Source organism: Pongo pygmaeus, chromosome 4 (genome assembly GCF_028885625.2).
Source record: "Pongo pygmaeus isolate AG05252 chromosome 4, NHGRI_mPonPyg2-v2.0_pri, whole genome shotgun sequence".
NCBI classification, from domain to species: Eukaryota; Metazoa; Chordata; class Mammalia; order Primates; family Hominidae; genus Pongo; species Pongo pygmaeus.
The window spans coordinates 84,895,588-84,916,122 of NC_072377.2; the positions used below are offsets into that span (position 1 = coordinate 84,895,588).

Genomic DNA, 20,535 nt, shown 5'->3' on the forward strand with positions numbered 1-20,535 from the left:
TGTGTGTTTCTTTTCCTCCTAAGGCTTTAACAACACCGAGAGAACATGTGATAAAGAGTTTATTATACGGAGAACGGCTACCAATCGAGTTCTGAACGTCCTCCGTCACTGGGTCTCAAAGCACGCACAGGTAAGTCAGTGCCCTCATTAATTACTTTCTAGGATTTTTAAAAAAATCATCTTTTTAAGTCGTGACACATGTAAAACACCTCCCGATTCTTTGGAGTTCAGTGTGAAACCTTGACACTGGAACTTAGGAAGGGAAGAAATAGGCTAGGCATACAGATCAAAGCAGACACAAGTGTCTTGCCAACATCCACTGTTTCAGATCTGCAAATTACATGACACAGTGAAACGGGGCTCCCCTGTCCCCGCATCTTCTGAGGAAACAGCACTCACCCATGGGCACCTGAGCCACAGCAAGGCCACTGTACTGTGCCACCTACCCTGGGAGCACCTTTCACAGGGTCTCCTCTGTAAGTGGAGCTATGCTTGAGAGGCTGCCAGCTGCAGTGGTATCCCCGCCCCCCCACCCAACTAGACACAAACCTCACGGTCCCCCTGGAGGTAAATAACACTCTGGGATCTGGTCAGGGAGTGCTTTCTGGGCCTGATTCTGGAGATATTTTGCCTCATGCCCTTTGATGTTTTGGTTCCCAATGCTGTTTTTAAATTGTGTTACACTGACAGGACACCCACTTGTTATCTGTTTATGTGTTTTCAGTGCACGTTTGTAGAATTTATTCCCCTTTCACAAAACAAGTCAGGTTGTCCCCCCGATGTGATGCATGCATAATGCTTTTCTTACCCACTGCCACATACCAGGCCCTCCTGGACAACCACCTGCCTGGCACCCTGCAAGGAGCGTTTGAGAGAGAGAATGGGCCCTGCCTGGCTCAGAGAAGAACATGTGCAGCATATATTAAAAGAAATATAATCAAATTGTCAGTCTGCTAATGAGAATCGTGTGTTATAAATGGCACTCCCATGGGGAGGTATTCCCAGGTCTTTATGATTAGGTTGGTGCCAAAGTAATTGCAGTTTTTGCTACTATATTCACAGAGCCCATCACGTGTCTGCTGCGTGGTCCTCGGTAGTGACAGTCTGTTCAATAGGGTCACCATGAGGGCAGGCTCCTGAAACCCCTGTGGTAAGGAAATTTACTAATTAGGAAAAGTGGCATTTAAGCCTCACCACAAGTAAGCCCATAAAAGTTCTTAAATATTAATTAAAGTAATAAAGATAGCGTACTAAATAATGTAAACATTCCATCTTACACATCTTAAATAAATAGAAAAAATTTAATCCTTTATGATTCAAATTCCAAGAACCATCCTTAGCGCATGAGAAATGTCTAATCTCTTTTCCCTGTAGTCTCAGTGAGCTGCTGGTAAATCCATTTTGCCTCACTGCAGATAAAACACTATAACGAGTTTTAGCATTTACAGTTTTTCCACTGTCTGATGGTCCATCTTATTCCTCTCTGATTTTTTTCTCAAGAATCTTGACAGTTAATTCCTGGGGCCCACAGTGGCTTCTAAGATGCAAAGTAGCCTTGCATCTTAGACAAGGCTGAGCTGGTTCTCTCCTCTGGCCTCAGCTCCCCTCCTCCCTTCCAAATCTTCTCCCCAGAGCCCTCCAGCCTTGCTTCCCTAACCACCTTACTTCCCTTTTCTCAATCCCCAGTGCCCTCTTTTTCTAATTATGTCAAACAGGAATCCCTCCCAATTCACGTATAATTTTTACAGTAGCTACAAAAGTACCACAAAGCAAATGACAGGATGCTGGGAGTTTTTTATTTTTGGTAAAAAAAAATTCATAGATGGGGAGAGATTACTGTATGGAAGCCCTTTACAATAAAGAGTTTTACAGTAAGGTTTGCCACCTGATTTGGCAGCTGAATTGTTGAGACGGTTCAGATGCTTTGCGACCTGAGTGACTGCAGCTGTGCTTATACGTGAGCAAGCTTGTCCATCTCCAATTCCAGTTAGAGGGATCCCAGCTCCTCAGACTCTCCCTCCAGCAGGGGCATAGGTGAGTGATGTAAATAGCTCAGGGATCCAGTCTTCTCTTCTGACCTCACCATTGGGTAAAATACAGACTCTGGCTATTTCGTTCACTGATGTGCCCAAGGAAGTTCTTCCCATAAGGTCTTTCCTTACCTCCCCTGCATGCGTGAGTGGGCCTCAGGGCTCTATGGCTGGTTATCAGTGCCCTGGTGCAATCTTGTCATGTGCATCTCCTGTCACCTTCCTCATCCTCTCTGTATGAGTACAGGACCATGTGCAGGACATTTCTGTGAAATTTCCACTTAATGGGAATTGCTTCAGGGCATTTTTTTGCTTTTTCGCTGGCTTGAGTGTCCAGATTCCCTTTCTGCCTTCTACTGACTCACTTATGGCTGCCTAGTAATCATTTGGCCTCCACAATGGGTGATGTGAGCAAGTGAAGGCAGGCTCTTGTTGATGGATTGGTAAATGGTTCAAATAGACAGAGCTGCTCTCAGCTCACAGTCTTCGGGCCTCATTGTGTGCATACTGCCTCCTCTCACCAACTGGGGGCCTAGCCTGGGCCATTTCATTCAGAAGATGTGAAGGCGGCCCTGGCTTCATAGAGCCTAAGCAAGCTGACTGTTATGGTGCTTTCAGAGTAACAGCCCATCTTGGTATCTTTATCCAAGTTTATCTGCAGGTCTTTACTCTCCCAAGGCAGCATGTAGCTATAGATGTGACTGCTGGTCTGAAAACCTGTGCTATAATCCAACTGTCAACCAACCCTCACCCTTATTGTCTTTGGTTTTCACATGATAAAGCGAAGGGCTTGGATACGATGATTTTTAATTATCTGATTCACTTTGTACTAGTTGAGTCCACTTTGTACTAGTTGAGGAAGAATATAGCATTATTGTAGCAACCTGATTATTTTGAATCAGTAGCTTTTAAAAAATGAGTAGGAAGTTGTACTCATCTCAAAACTACAGCCAAGCATGGTAACAATTACATTTTTTCTCACATGGTGAACTACCCAGGGAGGCTACTTCGATTTCTAGAAACAGAAAAGCTGTAGATCTACATCAATCAAGATGTAGATTTACCCACAAATGTACAGAATCAAGGCTACCACAGAGTATTCGACATCATGTAATTATTTCTCATTTCTCATCAAAGGTAACTAACATTGGCAGGTACTACCCTGCGCTTTATTCAGGAGAATTAAAAAGTTGCAGAAGTATGGGGATAGGGGTTGGTTCTCCAGAGAAATAAGAATGCCCCAGGATGTCACCTCCTAACTCTACCCCATGTGGTGCTAGGAGATAGCATTTCATCTTCTGGAGCCTTCTAGTTTTTTCTTTAGTTAATATTTGGGGAGGCTAGGATGTTCCATTTTTAGGGGGTTCTAAAAATCTTCCTATGTGAATACATTCTGGCCTATTGCTCCTGATTTTGTTATACCTTCTCACTATTTGTTGCCTTTTAAGTTGAAAGTGAAGCCACAGGCCCAAGCTGGGTTTCTCTCATGTGCCTTGTCTATCAATCAGCAGAGGCAACAGCAGCCCAGAGTCAGGGGACCAGTGTTCTTACTCCAGCTCTGCCACTGTAGCTCCTATGGGACCCCAAGCTGGTCTCTCCACCTCTTCGGGTGTTAGTTTCCTCTTCTGAAAATGAGAACAACCATCCCTGCTGTACCTCTCCGAAGGATGTGATGAAGTTAAAGGTGATGTTGAATTAAGCATAAAGCATGATATTGATGTGTGTGATGAAATCCCTTTTGGCTACAGGAGAGATGCACATTTCAACACCCTACAACCAGCCTGTAAGCTCCTTGCTTGTCTCATTCATCTTTGCATCTCCGTTCACATAGTTCTGCAATGCTGAACACATGGCAGATGCCCAGTAAATACTTGTCAATTTGAATTCATAGTTTAATGCTTACATTGTTCATTCTCTCCTGGAGGTCATTTTCTAGCCTTTAAAGATTCCAAAGTCAGCCCAGACAGAGACTGTAATCACTAATGGGTCAGAAATCAGGGCTGTGTGTTTAGACAGTCTAAGTAAAGGAAGTGTTTTCATTAGAGGTCTACATGCTTCTTGAGCATCTCCTACTGGGAGGCCTTACATATCGTTTACACAATTCCCAGGTCCCTGCAGGTGTCAGACCTGTAGTGCTATTAACCAAATGCTCCTGTGATTGCTTTTGTCCTCTGTGCACAGACAGATGGATGGGGGCTGGCTATAGACATTTCAGATCTGTGCACAAGATTCTGTCGAAGGCCTTTCACGTATGATCTATAGCAATTTTTGTTTTCCTCAATTATCGTATTGACCAACCAATTCTGAAGAGATGCTCTGTCCATTTATTCGAGGAAATTTCACAGACCATGAATGACGCTGGTAAAAGAGCTGCAGCTGTGTCTGCAGATTACCACTGGCGCCATCAGGCTCTGGGTACTGTCTGAATGACAAGTGGCCGAGAATGAAACAGTCACATATTTTCTTAATTGTAGGCTTAGGGGAATGTTTTTAAAACATGAGATCAGACAAAAATGACCTACCTACATAAAAATCTCCTCCCCAAAGGAGTTTACAGAGGAACACTGCTACTCCTTTTTCTGTTTTCTCACCTCCTTGATTCATTCACTAATAAGAATTGGGCACCAGAATGTTCCAGACATTGGGGTAGGTGTGGGAGTGACCAAGATCCAGGCAGTCTCTGACCTCAAGGGGCTTCCAGCCATTGGGAAAATGCCCACTAACAGCCACTGTACTTAACGTAATTACGTGTGTGGCCGGCTGTTTAATCGAATTCTTCAGATTGTTTCTGACTTTCAGGCAGAGGACCAAAGGCACAGGGGCAGGTACAATAGGTAGCAGCAACAGCCTGCATGGCCTTAATGGAGTGGCTAGGCCACCTAAGCAAGACCAGCTAAGAGCTCGTGAAATCAATCCTGCTAGCAATTGTGATCACCCACCTGTGGGAAGTTGAGATAGGAGAGGTCAAGGAGAGGGAGATTTCCAGAGAGAGCCATCTGTGTAAGTTCCCTACCACTATGGGGAAGGTGGGGAGATGCCTCCTTTTCACTTCTAGCCACATGGGAAATGCTTCAAGGAAACCACCCAGCTAGCCTCCCCTGTTAAGGTGAAAGGTGCTCACTGGGCAAAGTGAAGAGTGGTGGATGCTAGGAGTGAGCTGCATTCATATGTGTTTCAGTGAACCAGATGGGTCCATGGGGAGTCCAATCTGGATGGCCCTGCATCCTGCCCAAGAGGACGGCCTGGAGGGGTGATTAGACAGACGCTGGGTGAAGCAGACCACTGGCAGCCCAGGGCCTGGGGGAGTTGAAAATGACTCACAGGAGGACAGACATTGCCAGGGTCAGGGGAGCTGGCCCTAAGTCTCCCACAGAGAGGTCTCCAAAATCTCACCAAAGTGCCCCACACAGGAAAAGCTGGCCACTGCCCACCTGCCACATCTAGAGAGAACCAGGGCTGGGCTCCCCCTACACTATCACACTAAATTATTGCTTTCCCCTGGACCTGAGCTGCAGGATCAGAAGCAATAGCCAGCTAGTGGAGAGGTGGTGAAGACAGCAGAAAGGGCCTCCTGTGCAGGCCACTAGGATGGAAGCAGCCCACGCCAGGGCTAGAGGGAGGCTGGACTGAAGTTTTGAAGAATATACTGGACTGGACATTTTGGCTGTTGAAATGACACCATTCTTGTAACTAAAAAGTACTGAAAGACATTGGTACCTGCCCAGAACTCCATGTCAGGTGGGGAAGGATAGACTATCAGCTGGTTTACTGGGACTGGCAAGAAGCAGTAATGCCATTTGATGATTCCATTATTACTTTGATACAGGGAGTCTAGGGTCCCTTGGGAAAGCAATTTCACAAAATCTATCAAAATAGCTCAGCTGTTATATTTCTAACTCACTCCAGTTCTCTTACATTCATTTTATGGTGAACAAAGAGACACATTTTTAGCGAATAATGAATAACTAGGGTTTACATTTCAGTTAACATGCTTTTTGGCATTTTTATTGAAATATCACATACCACATATAAAGGGCAATAAACTTCAGTGTGTAGGTCAGTGACTTTCTGCCTCTGTATATACCCATATAACTGCCACCTATGTCAACATCTGGGACATTTCCAGCACCTGAGAGGGGCCTCCAAGTCTCTGCCCCTCTTCCTGAGTGTTACCTCATGCTCTATTAGTTTTAGTATTGTTCTCATTGACATTATGAGCTTTTTATATATTCAGGACAAAATCCTTTATCTGTCAAATGATATTCGTTTCTCTCAATTTGTTCTTTTACATTTAGCATTGCTTATGGTATGTTTTACATATATGCACCCTTTTCCCATTATAAGAGGGTTTTATATATACTTTATCCTATAAACACAGACACGCACATGCGCACACACACAAAAGAGTCCTTATCACTCTTTCATTAAAATATATGTTCCCTGACACTGTCATAACACAATTAACAAATAAATATAGTCTGAGGTAGAAGACAGGAATTAGAGGATCTCACAACCCCACTCTAGTCACTCATAGCAGCTGAGGTGAGAGTTTTTACATCTCCAAAAATCACAGTAGGAGTTAAATTCAGTCCTCATGTGTCTTTGTAGCAGAGATCTCAGAGCTGGGGGTACTTCGAATCCTGTTGGAGCTGTGAAGTTAGGGTGATCTTGATGGAAATCCCTGCTCTGGCATTTACTGGCTGTGTCTGAGCAAACTATTTAGCTCCTCCAGGCCTCCATTTCTTCATCTGTAAAAATGAGGATTAATGCCACTTTTTCCTCTGTGGGAGGGTGAGGATTATGTGAGTTAAAACATACAGAGTAGCCATTACAGATGGAGGCTCAAAGCACTGCAGATGCTGCTCTTGATAGAGATAACCTTGTGAAAGCGGCATCTGGTCCAAACCCAGACCTTCAAGCAGGCCAAATGCTGTTACCCCCATTTGACCAGTGAACCACGTAAGTCTCAAAGGGGTTCAGTCAGCATCGCCCAGGTAAACTTGCTGTGATGGTGGAAATGTTCTATGTCATGGTGCCCAGTACAGTAGCCTCTAGCCACATGCAGCTAATTCATCACTTGGAATGTAGCTAGTGTGGCTAAAAAGCTGGAGTGTTAATGTTATTGAGTGGAATTAAATGTTAATAGTCCCACGTGACTAATGGTTACAGTATAAACAGCACAGTTCTAGACCACTCAAAGGTACCATAGGGAAACAGACCCAGCTGTCAAAATTCCTTCCAGTCTCCCACAGTGCCTCATTCCTCTGAAACAAGAACCTGACCGGGTGGTCTCCACGATGACTCCAGCAATAAGCCTGCTGAAGGGGGCGCACCTATATTAGGTTTGTGGAGAGGAAAGCAAAACCTGTATGTAACCTCAGAGTCGGTGTTACCTCAGAGAAGACCATGGCTCTTTCCCAGTAAAGGAACCAACCAATGAGCATCCGTCTGCCCCACGGAGTTTAGGTTTTGGGGCTGCAGTCCCAGGTCTGAGGTAAAGTGGGGACATGCCCTCTGACTTGTTAAGGTGGAAAAGTGCATGACGGTGTGATGGCCTCTACTTAGTGCGTTCAAGGTCTCAGGGATCAGATTTTCCCAGAATGTGAGTGGACATAGTTCGTCTCTTCCGTTTCTTATTTTGACAGATGACAGGGGCGGCTTCTAAATTTTTTTGTTGATTATTTGGCATTGCCTAGTGAAACACAACATTCAGTGTTGAATTAGAGCCCTGAGTTCAGGTTTGTTCATTGTTCTTGTTCATTGTTCCAAATCTGAAATGGAGGTTGGGCCAGGACAAACACAGCACAGAATTTTCGGTGTAGGCAGGAGAACGAAAAGCGAAAGAAACAACCAGCTATTGAGCAGGCAGCTGCTGTCACCTCTCCTGATGCTCCTGGCCTGCTGCTGTCACCTCTCCTGATGGCTCCTGGCCTGCTTCCAGCCCTGCCCTCCTCGTCCATCCGGGCTCATGTCAGTCAGCCACAGGATACTTTTCCATCACACTCCTGGCTTGGTCTCTGCCCCTTAAAGAGCGGATCTTCTCTTCCATTTGCAAGGCAATCTCAGCATATGGGGGCCTGACCTTTGAGATCTTTATAGGAGAAAGATGCCTCTCTGCTGTGAATGGGGCTTCTTGTCCCCACTTCCTGAAGAAGTTCAAGACTTTAAAAGCCCCTTTCCCTAAGCCTTCACCATGGCTGGATGAGACTTCCAGTGGAGAAGTGTGTCACTAGGACTCTGAGCAAGGAGGACGAAACATTGAATTGCATAGAAGTCATCTAGGAGCAGCCTGAAGTTTGGTATCAGTTTAGTTATGTATGATACAGGGCACATGGTCTTTTATGGGTGACTTGAGAACCTGATTCTTAGAATGAAGGTAGGTAGCTTCCTCTGTGAGGATGGATTCTGAATGACAGAAACCCAATTTTTTAAAAAAAAATACGGTATCACTTACTTTATATCAGACACTATTTTAAGTCATTTTCAAATATTGAGTCACTTACCATGACTCCACTTGTTTGAGGGAGAGGAGGTCAATATTATTATTACCACTGCTTTACAGATGGGGAAATGGAAGCTCAGACTGAACCATTTCCCTCAGGTTCCACCAATAGCAAATGGCAGCAGCAGGTTTCAGTCCCCACCGTCTGGCTGCACAGTTCTTGCCGGGAACCCCCAATCTCGCAGCCTCTCCATCTTACAGGCCAACTGTTGAGATGCAGACTGCTCAAAATGTGAAGCATAAAAACCCGCTTCTGACTCAGGACAGTGAGAATAGCACATGTCAACACTGCCAATGCTTTCCCTGTTTCTCAATCTTTCCTTAGGAAAGTTACTTTAGACCCTGAGTCTATTTTGTGTTGCTCAAAGGATTTGTACTTGCTAAAGGCTGGTGCAGGGAGGAGTGCTTTGCCCCTGCTGACAACCACTGCACCTCGCAGGCTGAGATGGTGACAGCAGACGCCCCGGCCAGCCTCCCCAGGCCACCTGCCTGCAGGAGGTACAGTCAGAGCTGCCTGCGGTGAAGGGCCAGGAAACCCCCGCTGTTCTTGAAGCCTCAAGACCCTAGATATCCCACCTTGACAAGTGGGTGAGATGCTGCCCACTGCTCAGGGGTCACAGAGTGCCACGAGGCTCCTGGGCATGTCCCCAGATGGTGGGACTGATGGGGATACCAGGAATAAGAAGACAAAATTTAGTCTCAATGTGAGATGCTAGCAGTTATGAAATGTTTTTAAATGACTAATGAGTTCTCTACTGCTTCAACCTTGCAAATGGTGTTTTATGGTTTTTTGTTTGTTTCTGTGTGTGTGTGTTTCTTTTCTTTTCTTTCTTTTTTTTTTTTTTTAGAGATGGGGGGTCTTGTTCTGTCACCCAGGCTGGAGGGCAGTGGTGCGATCGTGGCTCACTATAGCCTTGACCTACCCCTTGCCTTAAGTGATCCTTCCACCTCCGCCTCCCAAAGTGCTGGGATTACAGGCATGAGCCACTGTGCCTAGCCACAGATGATTTTATACAATCACCATGTCAGAGGATAATCGATGGCCTATATACTTTTTTTGTTGTTTTTTTTTTGGAGACAGAGTCTTGCTCTGTCTCCAGGCTGGAGTGCAGTGGCGCAATCTTGGCTCACTGCAACCTACACCTCCCAGGTTCAAGCAATTCTCCTGCCTCGGCCTCCCAAGTAGCTGGGATTACAGGCATGCGCCACCACACCAAGCTATTTTTTTTGTATTTTTAGTAGAGACGGGGTTTCACCATATTGACCAGGCTGGTCTCGAACTCCTGACCTTGTGATCCACCCGCCTCAACTTTCCAAAGTGCTGGGATTACAGGCGTGAGCCACTGCGCCCGACGGACTTTTTAGGTCAGTCTCACCCTTTTATTATTTATCAGCACCCATTCACTTCTAGCTGTCAACACACTGTCAACCTCTGTGTATCTCAGCTAAGAGATCCCAAACATCCACCAGGCACACACCAGTGTTTGTTCACAAACAGATTCCCCATGACAGCTGCCAAAATGAAATAGAGAATGCTCCATTTAATTTAAATAGGCCAGCAACTTCAGTTCCTTTTGGCCCCTTCTGATTTCCTGGACACATAGGCTGACCCTTATTTTTACAGCAGTGCTGGGTCCTGCTGTGATCTTTTACTGACCGCTGCCCTCTCCTCCCCTCAGAACAGATGCCTTAGGCATCAGATTTCACTTCAGTTCTTCAGAGATTCCTGGGTCAAAAAGGTCTCAGATGAGGAGAGAAACCTGGAAACTTGCACACTAGTTTGGATTCCATTGTTAGCTTGCTAGTTTCCACATTGGTAAAATTGGCAAAATTATCTGTGTGGAGTTATAATGCACAAATGAATTATTTGTCATATCTCTCTGGAAAATATGAAATGTAAGAAACTATTATCTGATAAATATAGATTTTCTTTTCTTTTTTTTAATTCCAAAGATAGATTTTTATTCTTTTTCTCTGGTCCAGGCAAACAACCAACCAAGTAAGAAAATCCTAGTTCTTTGAACTACTTACCAAAGTTTTTTCTTATTTTTTATACATCCCTATTGTTATCCTTTAAACTCTCCTTACAGTGAGACATTTACAGCAGGATTTATTAAGCTAACATAAGCTAGATTTAAGCTTTTAGGAAGCATGCCTTCAATGGCACTGATTTTCCGTTTTCATTAGCTGCCGAAACCGAAACGTTTTCCCCATTGGACTAGTGGGATTCCTTAATCTTTTGTGGATGGATTTCGTTGATGGAATTTTATGTACTTCGATAGCTTCTTATCTCTGTTGTAAGAGTTTTCTGATGCAAGTGCCATGGAGAGCCTTTATTTTTCCTAATTTGTCTCCCCACTCTTGTAACCACTCTTGGACCTTGGAAGCATTTCTGGAGACTGTGGCATGCAACCCTCAGCATGGGGAACAATGGTCCTGACATCACCTGGTCCTTGTTTGATCTGACCAGGTCTGGACCAGTGCTCTCCATCACTTCAGAGCTGCCTCAGAATGCCAAGACCTGACTTAACATTTGTGTTATCAACTGGTTCTCAAGGCCCCACAGCTCTGCCTTGCCTGTTGCCTTTCTCTTTGTGTTCCTCTGCTCTCCACTCTGCTCTCAGATGTCACTAACTTACAGCTCCCAATCTCTTTGCATAAAGTCTCTCCTTGGGTGAATGTCAAAGATGCTACTTCCTGTAACTCTAAGTGCATCTTCTCCTTGGGGAAGGAAGGATGCACCCACCAGCTTTCTTTATCAGTCTTTTTCCCTCCTATGGATCAGGGTAAAAACAAAAGTATAACTAATAGACTACTTTCTAGTTATATTAGAGTTAAACTCAAAGATAATTTTGTTGGCAAAGGGCATTATTTAAGAAAGTTAAATACAGTTTTAAATATTGGCAATAAAAGGATTCCCTTCCAGACTTTTCTTTTTCCCTCTGGTCTTTGTCATTTTCTTGAAAACGACAATCCATATAAATTTACCACCTACCTAATGGAAAACACAGCATCTGAAAAAAAAAATTCTCTTTTTTTCTGGTAAGTGCTTTTTAAACTGACTGATTCCCTTTTGGGGCATAAAGATGTAAGCTTGGAAGCTATCTGATTCCGGGGTTGTGGGGCAGTATTTAAAGATTCCTGTATGCACAGCTGTTCAGAACTAGGGGCTGAATTTTAGCAGTCATTCAAATGCAGAGTCATTTGTCAGCAAATGATCAAATAAATAGTTTTCTAGATGAGTTTTTTCCTTCTCACTGAATTAGTGTCATTCATTGCCATTTGCCTCTTCCCAGTTATTTTTGTTCTAACATATCTTCCACATTTTCGCTGTGCCTTCTCCCAGTAGCCTCCCACTTCACATCTGCTAAACTAATTTCCCAAACCACCAGTTTAAAACTTAGGTAGCTTATTACCACTTGTCTCAGAGTCAAGTATTCTCCCCCATGGGCTTTTATGCATTCATTCAACAAACGTTTGAGGGCTAACCAGGAGCAAGGCACAGAGCTTACCAGATTTGGGGTTTAATTGTCTGTGGGTTTTACTACCTGAAACATAAGTCCCCAGATGATTGTCAGGCATATATTTTCTCTACATTCTGTTCCTCTTTGAAGATTCAAGAACCTGATGAGTAGTTAATGACTAGTAAGTATCGAACGTGTATTGGAAAGTTTAGAATTACTGTCGTATTGCTGTGTAGGGTTTAATTCCAAACTTATTGCCCTTCCTTATGTTTTTCTATTAGAATGTTCTTTTTCATCGTGTGAACAATGAGGCTTTTAAAATATTTTTGTAGTTAGGCAATGGAAAGTGCCAGAAAACCCTGCCCTTTCACTTTTCCAGCGAGAAGCCCTGATTCAGAGTCCCTGTTGCCCCAAGGTGGTGCTGACGCAGGCAGGACAGTGGTGGTGGCCGGTGGGCAAGGCGAGCAGGTCCCCTGCAGAGGCTCCCATCCCAGGTTTTAGCCAGCACAATCTCCCCTGGAAGAGGGTTTCAATGTTAAAGTTTTGAATAGGTCTCCTCTCCTCAGAAGAGTTGAAAACCACCTTGGTTTAGGAGGTTGTCTCTAGTTCACGAACATGAGGAATGCAAACCTGTGTACCCCAGACCTGTCAAGGCTGATTTGCACATATCATGATCATTCAGTGCCTTTGCCTCAGCTTCCCAGTTTACAAACTGGCCCGAGTCTAACCTAACTCTACACCACAATTTAAATTCTTCATCTTGTGTAGTCAAGACAGAAAACAGTAGTATGTTTTTCATTTTCTTGAAAATCATTAAGTTAAACCCCCACCTCTTATTTCTGAGCTCAACACATCCTGAGTCCTTCTTTATAAGCTCTTTGTTCCAGATTTTTAAATTATTTGTGTGACTTTAATACACTCTGCAGTATTTCCACTTTCCTTTTAAAACCTCTGGCCACCGTTAGGAATATACTGTACTTATTACACTGAGAAAATTACTCTCATAATTCTCTTTAGCCTCAAACTGTGTTTATAGAATCAGATTTTCCCAGTGTCCTAGAGTTCCCTTGGCCACGTATAGTAAATTACTAATTACTACCCTGCTCTCCTGAAAGAATGGATATCATTTCTAAAATGCCTAAGCTATCAACAGGGATTTGTTTTAAAGTGCTAGAAAATCTGATTTATTGCTTTGCAGATGATTTTTCTGGTGTATGATCTAGGCTCATTAATGCAAACTAGTTTATTCAGACTGGAAACCACAGTTTCCAGATCCCTGTCTCAAATGGTCATCAGTGAAGGGAAATAGTTCCAGGCTCAGTGACTGTGACATTTCAGCCTTCCCTTCCCCAAGCCAGCAGCCACTAAGTCACTGATAGCTGCTTTTTTTTTTTTTTTTTTTGAGATGGAGTCTCGCTCTGTCACCCAGGCTGGAGTGCAATAGCACGATCTCGGCTCACTGCAGCCTCTGCCTCTTGAGTTCAAGTGATTCTCCTTCCTCAGCCTCCTGAGTAGCTGGGATTACAGGCACCCACCACCATGCCTGGCTAATTTTTATATTTTTTAATAGAGATGGGGTTTCACCATGTTGATCAGGCTGGTCTTGAACTCCTGACCTCAGGTAGATCCACCCGCCTCAGCCTCCCATAGTGCTGGCATTACTGGCATGAGCCACCGTGCCCAGCCTGATAGTTGCTTTTTCTCAAGAGGCTGAGTGGTTTAGCAGTTAAAAACTCAGGCTTTAGCCAAGAGTTTAGCCTGGATCTAAGTCATGGGCCTGCCACTTGCTAACTGTGTGACCTTGGATAAGATACGTAGATTTTCTGTACCTGGACTTCCCCATATGCAAAATGGAAATCATGATAGTAAATATGTTGCAGGATTGCTATTGACGATTAAATAAGATAATAAAGTAGCTAAAATGTGGCCAGGTGTGGCGGCTCACATCTGTAATCCCAGCGTTTCAGGAGGCCAAGGCAGGTGGATTGCTTGAGCCCAGAAGTTGGAGACCAGCCTGGGCAGCATAGAGAGAGCCCCATCTCTAAAAAAAAAAATCTTAAAAATTAGCTGGGCATGGTAGCATGTGCCTGTAGTCCCAGCTACTTGGGAGGCCGAGGTGGGGGGAATCCCTTGAGCCCAGGAGGTCAAGACTGCAGTGAGCCATGGTCACACCATTGCACTCTAGCCTGGGTGACAGAGTGAAACTCTGTCTCAAAAAAAAATTACCTAGCATGGGGCAACCTCTCACTGTCTTACTTATTACTTTAGGAGGGTTTTGTTGTTGTTGTTGTTGTTGTTCTTTTTTTTTTTTTTTTAACCGATCCAGGGAAAATGCTGATTTTCCTAATTATTTATGAACATGTGGAGTAGAGTCAATACAATTTTGGTAAAATAGACTCATCTCACAATAGCATCTCTCCCTTAGAGGATTCTGAAATCATCAGCGGACAATGTTTTGCTCCTAAGCATGTGCTGAGTGCCACACTCCATCCCCTGACAGTTTTTGTCTTGTTCCTGGCCAGAACTACCCCCTTTTTGCAGGTGGTTTCTGGACCTGCGTTTCCAGGCCCAGCCTCTCCTAAGGGTCAGTAGGGCATCCCCAAGGGGGGCCCCTTGCAGATGGACGCCCTCCTCAAGCCTCTCCTGGTTTCTTTTGTTAATGTTTCTTTCATGTGCAAACCCACCCAGAAGTGTGCTGCTCTGCCTCCAGTGCAGAGCCTTGTTTGTTGAGTTGCTCAGTAAATTCTTTTTGAAGGAACAAGAGCTATGGGCTTCTTTTCAGAGAATGAAATATAAACGTCTTGCATTTTCTGAGCGCTCCACCTTTGAGAGCAGGAAGGTTTCTTTGTTCGAGTCCTCTGTCTCCGCATCCCTGCTTCAGGAATTGGAAAACAAAAACTAAATTAGACGCTGTTGCTTTGATAACTTCAATAAGTACCTCGGGGTCTCTTGGGTGCCATGGATTCGCTCTCCTGGCGCATGAGGCTTCGTGCGGCTTGGACATCCCTCCTCCAGGCCTGCGGGCTCCACCCGGGGGCCCGCGCCAGAGCCAATGCTGACGCGGGAGCGCCATCTTGTGGGCGCCTCGATTGCTGCCTCCGAGAAGGCGCTCGGGTACGTCTTATTCCACCGTTTCAGGACTTGGGGAAATGTAGCCAATAATTTACATGCCGGACAATTACAACATAGCTGTCAGCCAGACATTAGGAATCAGTTATCTCTGGATTTAAATAGGGCAAATGTCTTTTTGCTGCTTTACATTTCTTTTTATTGAGGAGCAGCTACTGTATTTTCAACAGGGACTTTTGAATGACCAATTCTGTATTTTACATGCATTTGTAAAAAAATCATTCTAGGTAGTACATCAGAAGATCTAGATTTCTTTTACTTTTTGAGGGTTTTTTTTTTTTTTTTTTTGGTAGCTAAAACAAAGGTAATGTAAGGTCTTGCTACTCAACAGGTGGACCCTGGGCCAGCAGCATCAGCATCACCCGGGAGCTTGTTGGAAACGCAGAATCCTTATCCCTGTTCCAGATCCTCTGAATCAGAATCTAATTTTAGCCACAACCCCTAGTGAGCCCTGTGCACATGACAGTTTGAGAAGGGCAAGTATAAAGGACTATGAAGGAGTCAGAAGGACTGGTGTTCTTGTCCCAGCCCCTCCATTTCCCCATGCTTCTCATCTCAGCCCGTGTGATCACCTCTCTTCAGCCTCTGTGGCCCATATGTGATGGGAGACCATGAGATTATGGTTCCTGACTTGTCTGATGCTGGGTCAGCTAAGGAAGGATTAAAATTATATACACGGCCGGGCACTGTGGCTCACGCCTGTAACAGCAGCACTTTGGGAGGCCAAGAAGGGCAGATCATTTGAGGTCAGGAGTTTGAGACCAGCCTGGCCAACATGGCGAAACCCCATCTCTACAAAAAATACAAAAATTAGCTGGGCGTGGTGGTGTGCACCTGTAGTCACAGCTACTCGGGAGGCTGAGGTATGAGAATCCATTGAACCTGGGAAGCAGAGGCTACAGTGAGCCCAGATTGTGCCACACTCCAGCCTGGGCAATAGAGTGAGACTCTGTCTCAAAAACAAACAAATAACAACAAAAAATTATATACTAAAGGTCACTTTGTACATTGTAAAAACGTATGCAAATGTAAGCGAAAATTATGGATGGCAAAAATTCTTCCATTTCATACTCCGCTGTCAGAGATTCTGCTTGCATTATATCAGAGTCTGATTTATATCATCAGCAGCAAAGCAACTATTCAACTGCGACCATTTGTCATGCTTCAAATAGTGTCTTGGCAGATTTCATTAAGTCTTTCAAAGGTCCCTCTCAGACCAGTCTTCCCAGAGTTCAAAATAATAAAATTACATTATGTTTTTCTTAACAAGACCTTTGCCACATTTGCCGTCCTGGGGCCCCAGAAGCGTCCCCCCCCCGACTCCCCCCCTCCCCCGTTGAGCCCAGTATGGGGCACAGTAGGTACTCACTAATGCCGTTGATTAAACCACTAATTGGCCCTCAGCACGGTCTAAACAGTAGCCTGATATCCTTCACACTAATCGTGCATTTATGATAATCAGATTATTTGCATCATTAGAGACCTGACATAGCTACATGAGGACTCGGTTGTCTCACTAATATATATGAAATATTCATTAAGGAAATAAAGTCCTGATGGCTGAGAATGTAGTGCACAAAGATTGACAAAGGTGAGAGCATTAACTGTTTACAAACATCCCTTTACCTTGAAATGAGGGAGAGAGTGGAACCAAAGGAAAGAACACTGGCAAACTATTACTCTCTTCTCTTTACATACATTTAAAAAAAATTAATAGCAAAAAGGTGTTTGGCAATAAATAGGTGACATTTTAGGAAAACATCATCTGAAGCCTTAATATTGATGAGATATTGACATCTATGTTGCTCCTGGGCCCCAGTGGCTCTTGTTTCTGAAGAATTGGGACTATGGTCAAACAGTGAAAAGTAAAATATTGGAAATAATTTATTACACCATCTGCTACCCAACTGAGGTACAAAAATACTAAATTCAAATTAGATTAGACTTGCATTGTCTACAATTTGTGAAATTACGATCTTGTTAATTGTTTTTACCAAATATAGTAAAATCTTGCTCTTTTCTTTTTAGCTGATTCGTTGCAATTAACAATGTTCTCTCCAATCATTTAAAAGGATTCAGAATGTCAGTGCTTCAAAATTACTTTCCTTAAAGTTAAAATGTAATTATAATAAGTAACTTTATATGGGAGAAAATAAACACTCATGTCTGTACATATAAAGATATAGTCTATCAGAGTAAGATCCTCAAAAGCAGGACTTTGCAGTGTTCAGTTCATCTCTGAATATGTAACAATTCCTCTCTGCTGCCTGTACGTGTTTTATAAGGATACATTTAATTAAGTAATGGAAGAGAGACAATTCTACCTTTTTGTTCTTTTTTTCCCAACATTTATCTTGAAAATTTTTTGAGAGAAAAATTGCCAGAATAAAAGAATCCCTCAGTAATCATTCACATGTTTAACATGTATTCTCTCTCTCTCTCCCCAGACTCCCTCTAAGAACAAAAACCTGTTCTTTTAAAAAAAAAATTGCATTTTTATTTTAGTTCAGGGGGTACATATGCAGGTTTTGTGTGGTGCTAAGATTTGGGCTTTATTGATCTCATCACCCAGATAGTGAATATAGTATACAATACGAAGTTTTCCAGCCCTTGCCCCCATCTCCCTCTCTCTTTTTGGAGTCCACAGTGTCTACTGTTGCTATCTTTATGTCCATGTGAACCGAAGATTTAGCTCTCACTTATAAGTGAAAATGTGATATTTGGTTTTCTGTTTCTGCATTAGTTTGCTTAGGATAATGGCCTCTAGCTTCATCCATCTTGCTTTAAAGAACATGATTTCTTTTCTTTTTTTTTTTTTTTTTTTTTTTTGATATGGAGTCTTGCTCTGTCACCCAGGCTGCTGGAGTGCAGTGGCGCAATCTTGGCTCACTGCAAGCTCCACCTCCCGGGTTCACACCATTCTCCTGCCTCAGCCTCCAGAGTAGCTGGGACTACAGGTGACTGCCACCATACCCAGCTAATTTTTTATATTTTTAGTAGAGACGGGGTTTCACCGTGTTAGCCAGGATGGTCTCGATCTCCTGACCTCGTGATCCACCTGCCTCGGCCTCCCAAAGTGCTGAGATTACAGGCGTGAGCCACCGCACCTGGCCCATGATTTCATTTTTTAAGGCTGCATAGTATTCCATGGTGTATGTTTACCACATTTTATTTATCTAATGCACCGTTGATGGGCACCTAGGTTGATTCTGTGTCTTTGCTATTATGAATAATGCTGCAATGAACATGCAAGTATATGTCTCTTTTTGGTAGAGCAATTTATTTTCCTTTGGGTATATACCCAGGGATTGCTGATTTAAATGGTAGTTCTATTTTTAGTTCTTTGAGAAATCTCCAAACTGCTTTCCACAGGGACTGAACTAATTTGCATTCCCACCAATAGTGTATAAGTGAAGAACCTGCTCTTACATAGCCAACAGTAAAATGATCAAATTCAGGAAAATTTCAGATTGGCAGAATGCTCTCTACTAGTGCATAGTCCTGATTCCATTTTTGCCAGTTGTCATAGTAATGCTCTTTTAAAGCATTCGCCTCTTGACTCCAGGTTCACAGGTTGCATTTAGCTGTTATCCCTTTGGTGTCCTTTGAGCTGGAAGAGTACCTCAGTTTGTCTCTGTTGTTTATGACACTGACATTTCTGAAAAGTACAGACCAATGCTTCTTCAGAATTAGATCAATTTATGCATTTTAGGCAGAAATACTAAGGATGTATTACATTACAGAGCATTACATTAGTAGACATATGATGTTGGTTTCTTCCATCATGGGGGATGGTAACTTTGATCACTTGGGGTAAGGTGATATCTGCCAGATTCTCCCTTTGTAATTAATAAGTAATCTCTGAGGTGTACTCTGACACTGTTAATTCTGTTCTCTAATACACTTCATTCAACCATTTTAGCATTTAGTCATGATCCTTGCCTGAATCAGTGATTACTGCTTTGGTTGAAAATGGTGATTTGTGTCCGGGTGCAGTGGCTCATGCTTGTGTGGTGGCTCCCAGCACTTTGGGAGGCCGAGGCAGGCAGGTCACTTGAGGTCAGGAGTTTGAGACCAGCCTGGCCAACATGGTGAAACCCCATCTCTACTAAAAACACAAAAATTAGCCAGGCGTGGTGGCATGCACCTGTAATCCCAGCTGCTCAGGAGGCTGAGGCAGGAGAATCACTTGAACCTGGGAAGCGGAGGTTGCAGTGAGCCGAGATCACGTCACTGCACTCCAGCCTGGGTGACAGAGTGAGACTCCATCTCAAAAAAAAAAAGAAAATGGTGATTTTCTAACTCATTTATTTCTTTGCATCTACTATTTGGTATTCTACTATAAAGAATAGCTTTAGGCTGGGTGCAGTGGCTCACGCTCGTAATCCCATCACTTTGGGAGGCTGAGATGGGAGGGTCACTTGAGCCCAGGAGCTTGAGACCAGCCTGGGCAACATGGCAAGACCCTGTCTCTACAAAAAATTAAAAAATTAGCTGGGCGTGGTGGCACACACCTGTAGTCCCAGCTACTTGGGAGGCTGAGGTGGGGGACCCCCTTGAGCCCAGGAATTGGAGGCTGCAGTGAGCTATGATCACATGACTGCACTCTAGCCTGGGTGACAGAGAGAGAGCCTGTGATTTAAAAAAAAAAAGAAGAAGAAGAATAGTTTTATTTTCTACCTTTTTAAAATCTGTCTTTGTGAGCATCAATATCAATAAGGACTTACAGGTTCTTATTAAACTGGTTATTGCTCATTACTCTCATTATTCATTTTGATGCTCATATTTTCCCAACTTTCCCCAGTGGGTGCCTCCTCAATCTCACTTCTATGTTCATTCGACGTGGCCCCATTAGTCTGTATCATTCTTTAGCTGTTAGCATATCTATATTGATGTAGATATAGATGTTGATAGCCTTAGCATATTTTCATTCAAGTTACTGCTTAAATGACAGATTTTATTCTTGCAGCAAATATTCTTTGAGATACTGGTATGTCACAGTTACTGATCTTACTCATGGTCCAGAAAAAAGCCAGGCAATTAAATTGGCCCTTGCAATGGAATACAGGGAGTTGACAGCCATGAGCTATGTGTGCCACGGGTGCACAAAGAAAAGCTCCCGATCCCACTGGGTGAATTAAGAAGACTCCAGGGAGAGTGTATATCATCTCCTAGGCCCAAAAAATGAATAGAAATAAATGTGTGGAGGCGGCATAGTGTTCCAGGCTACGGGAAGCACATATCTCTAGAGGAACTGAAGGCATTTGATAAGTCTAGGACAGTGTGAGTGTGTTGGGGGCGTGGTATGTGTTGCAGGCCACAGGGATGCTAGCAGTGTGAGAGAAGAGGCTGGAGGGGTGGGCCAGGGCCTTGTAAGCTCTGTTAAGGACCCTTCCCAATGGCTGTTCCT

At 43.7% G+C, this 20,535-nt stretch overlaps 1 protein-coding gene across 4 annotated transcripts in view; it reads left to right on the forward strand.

Annotated features, from left to right (window-relative positions):
• Positions 1-20,535, forward strand: part of RASGRF2 (Ras protein specific guanine nucleotide releasing factor 2) — a 280,941-nt gene that overhangs the window by 231,342 nt on the left and 29,064 nt on the right. For all 4 annotated transcript variants that reach the window (XM_054489810.2, XM_054489812.2, XM_054489811.2 and 1 more), the window contains exon 18: positions 24-130. In XM_054489810.2, the coding sequence (XP_054345785.1) occupies positions 24-130 (107 nt within the window). The remainder of the gene's footprint in view (positions 1-23; positions 131-20,535) is intronic.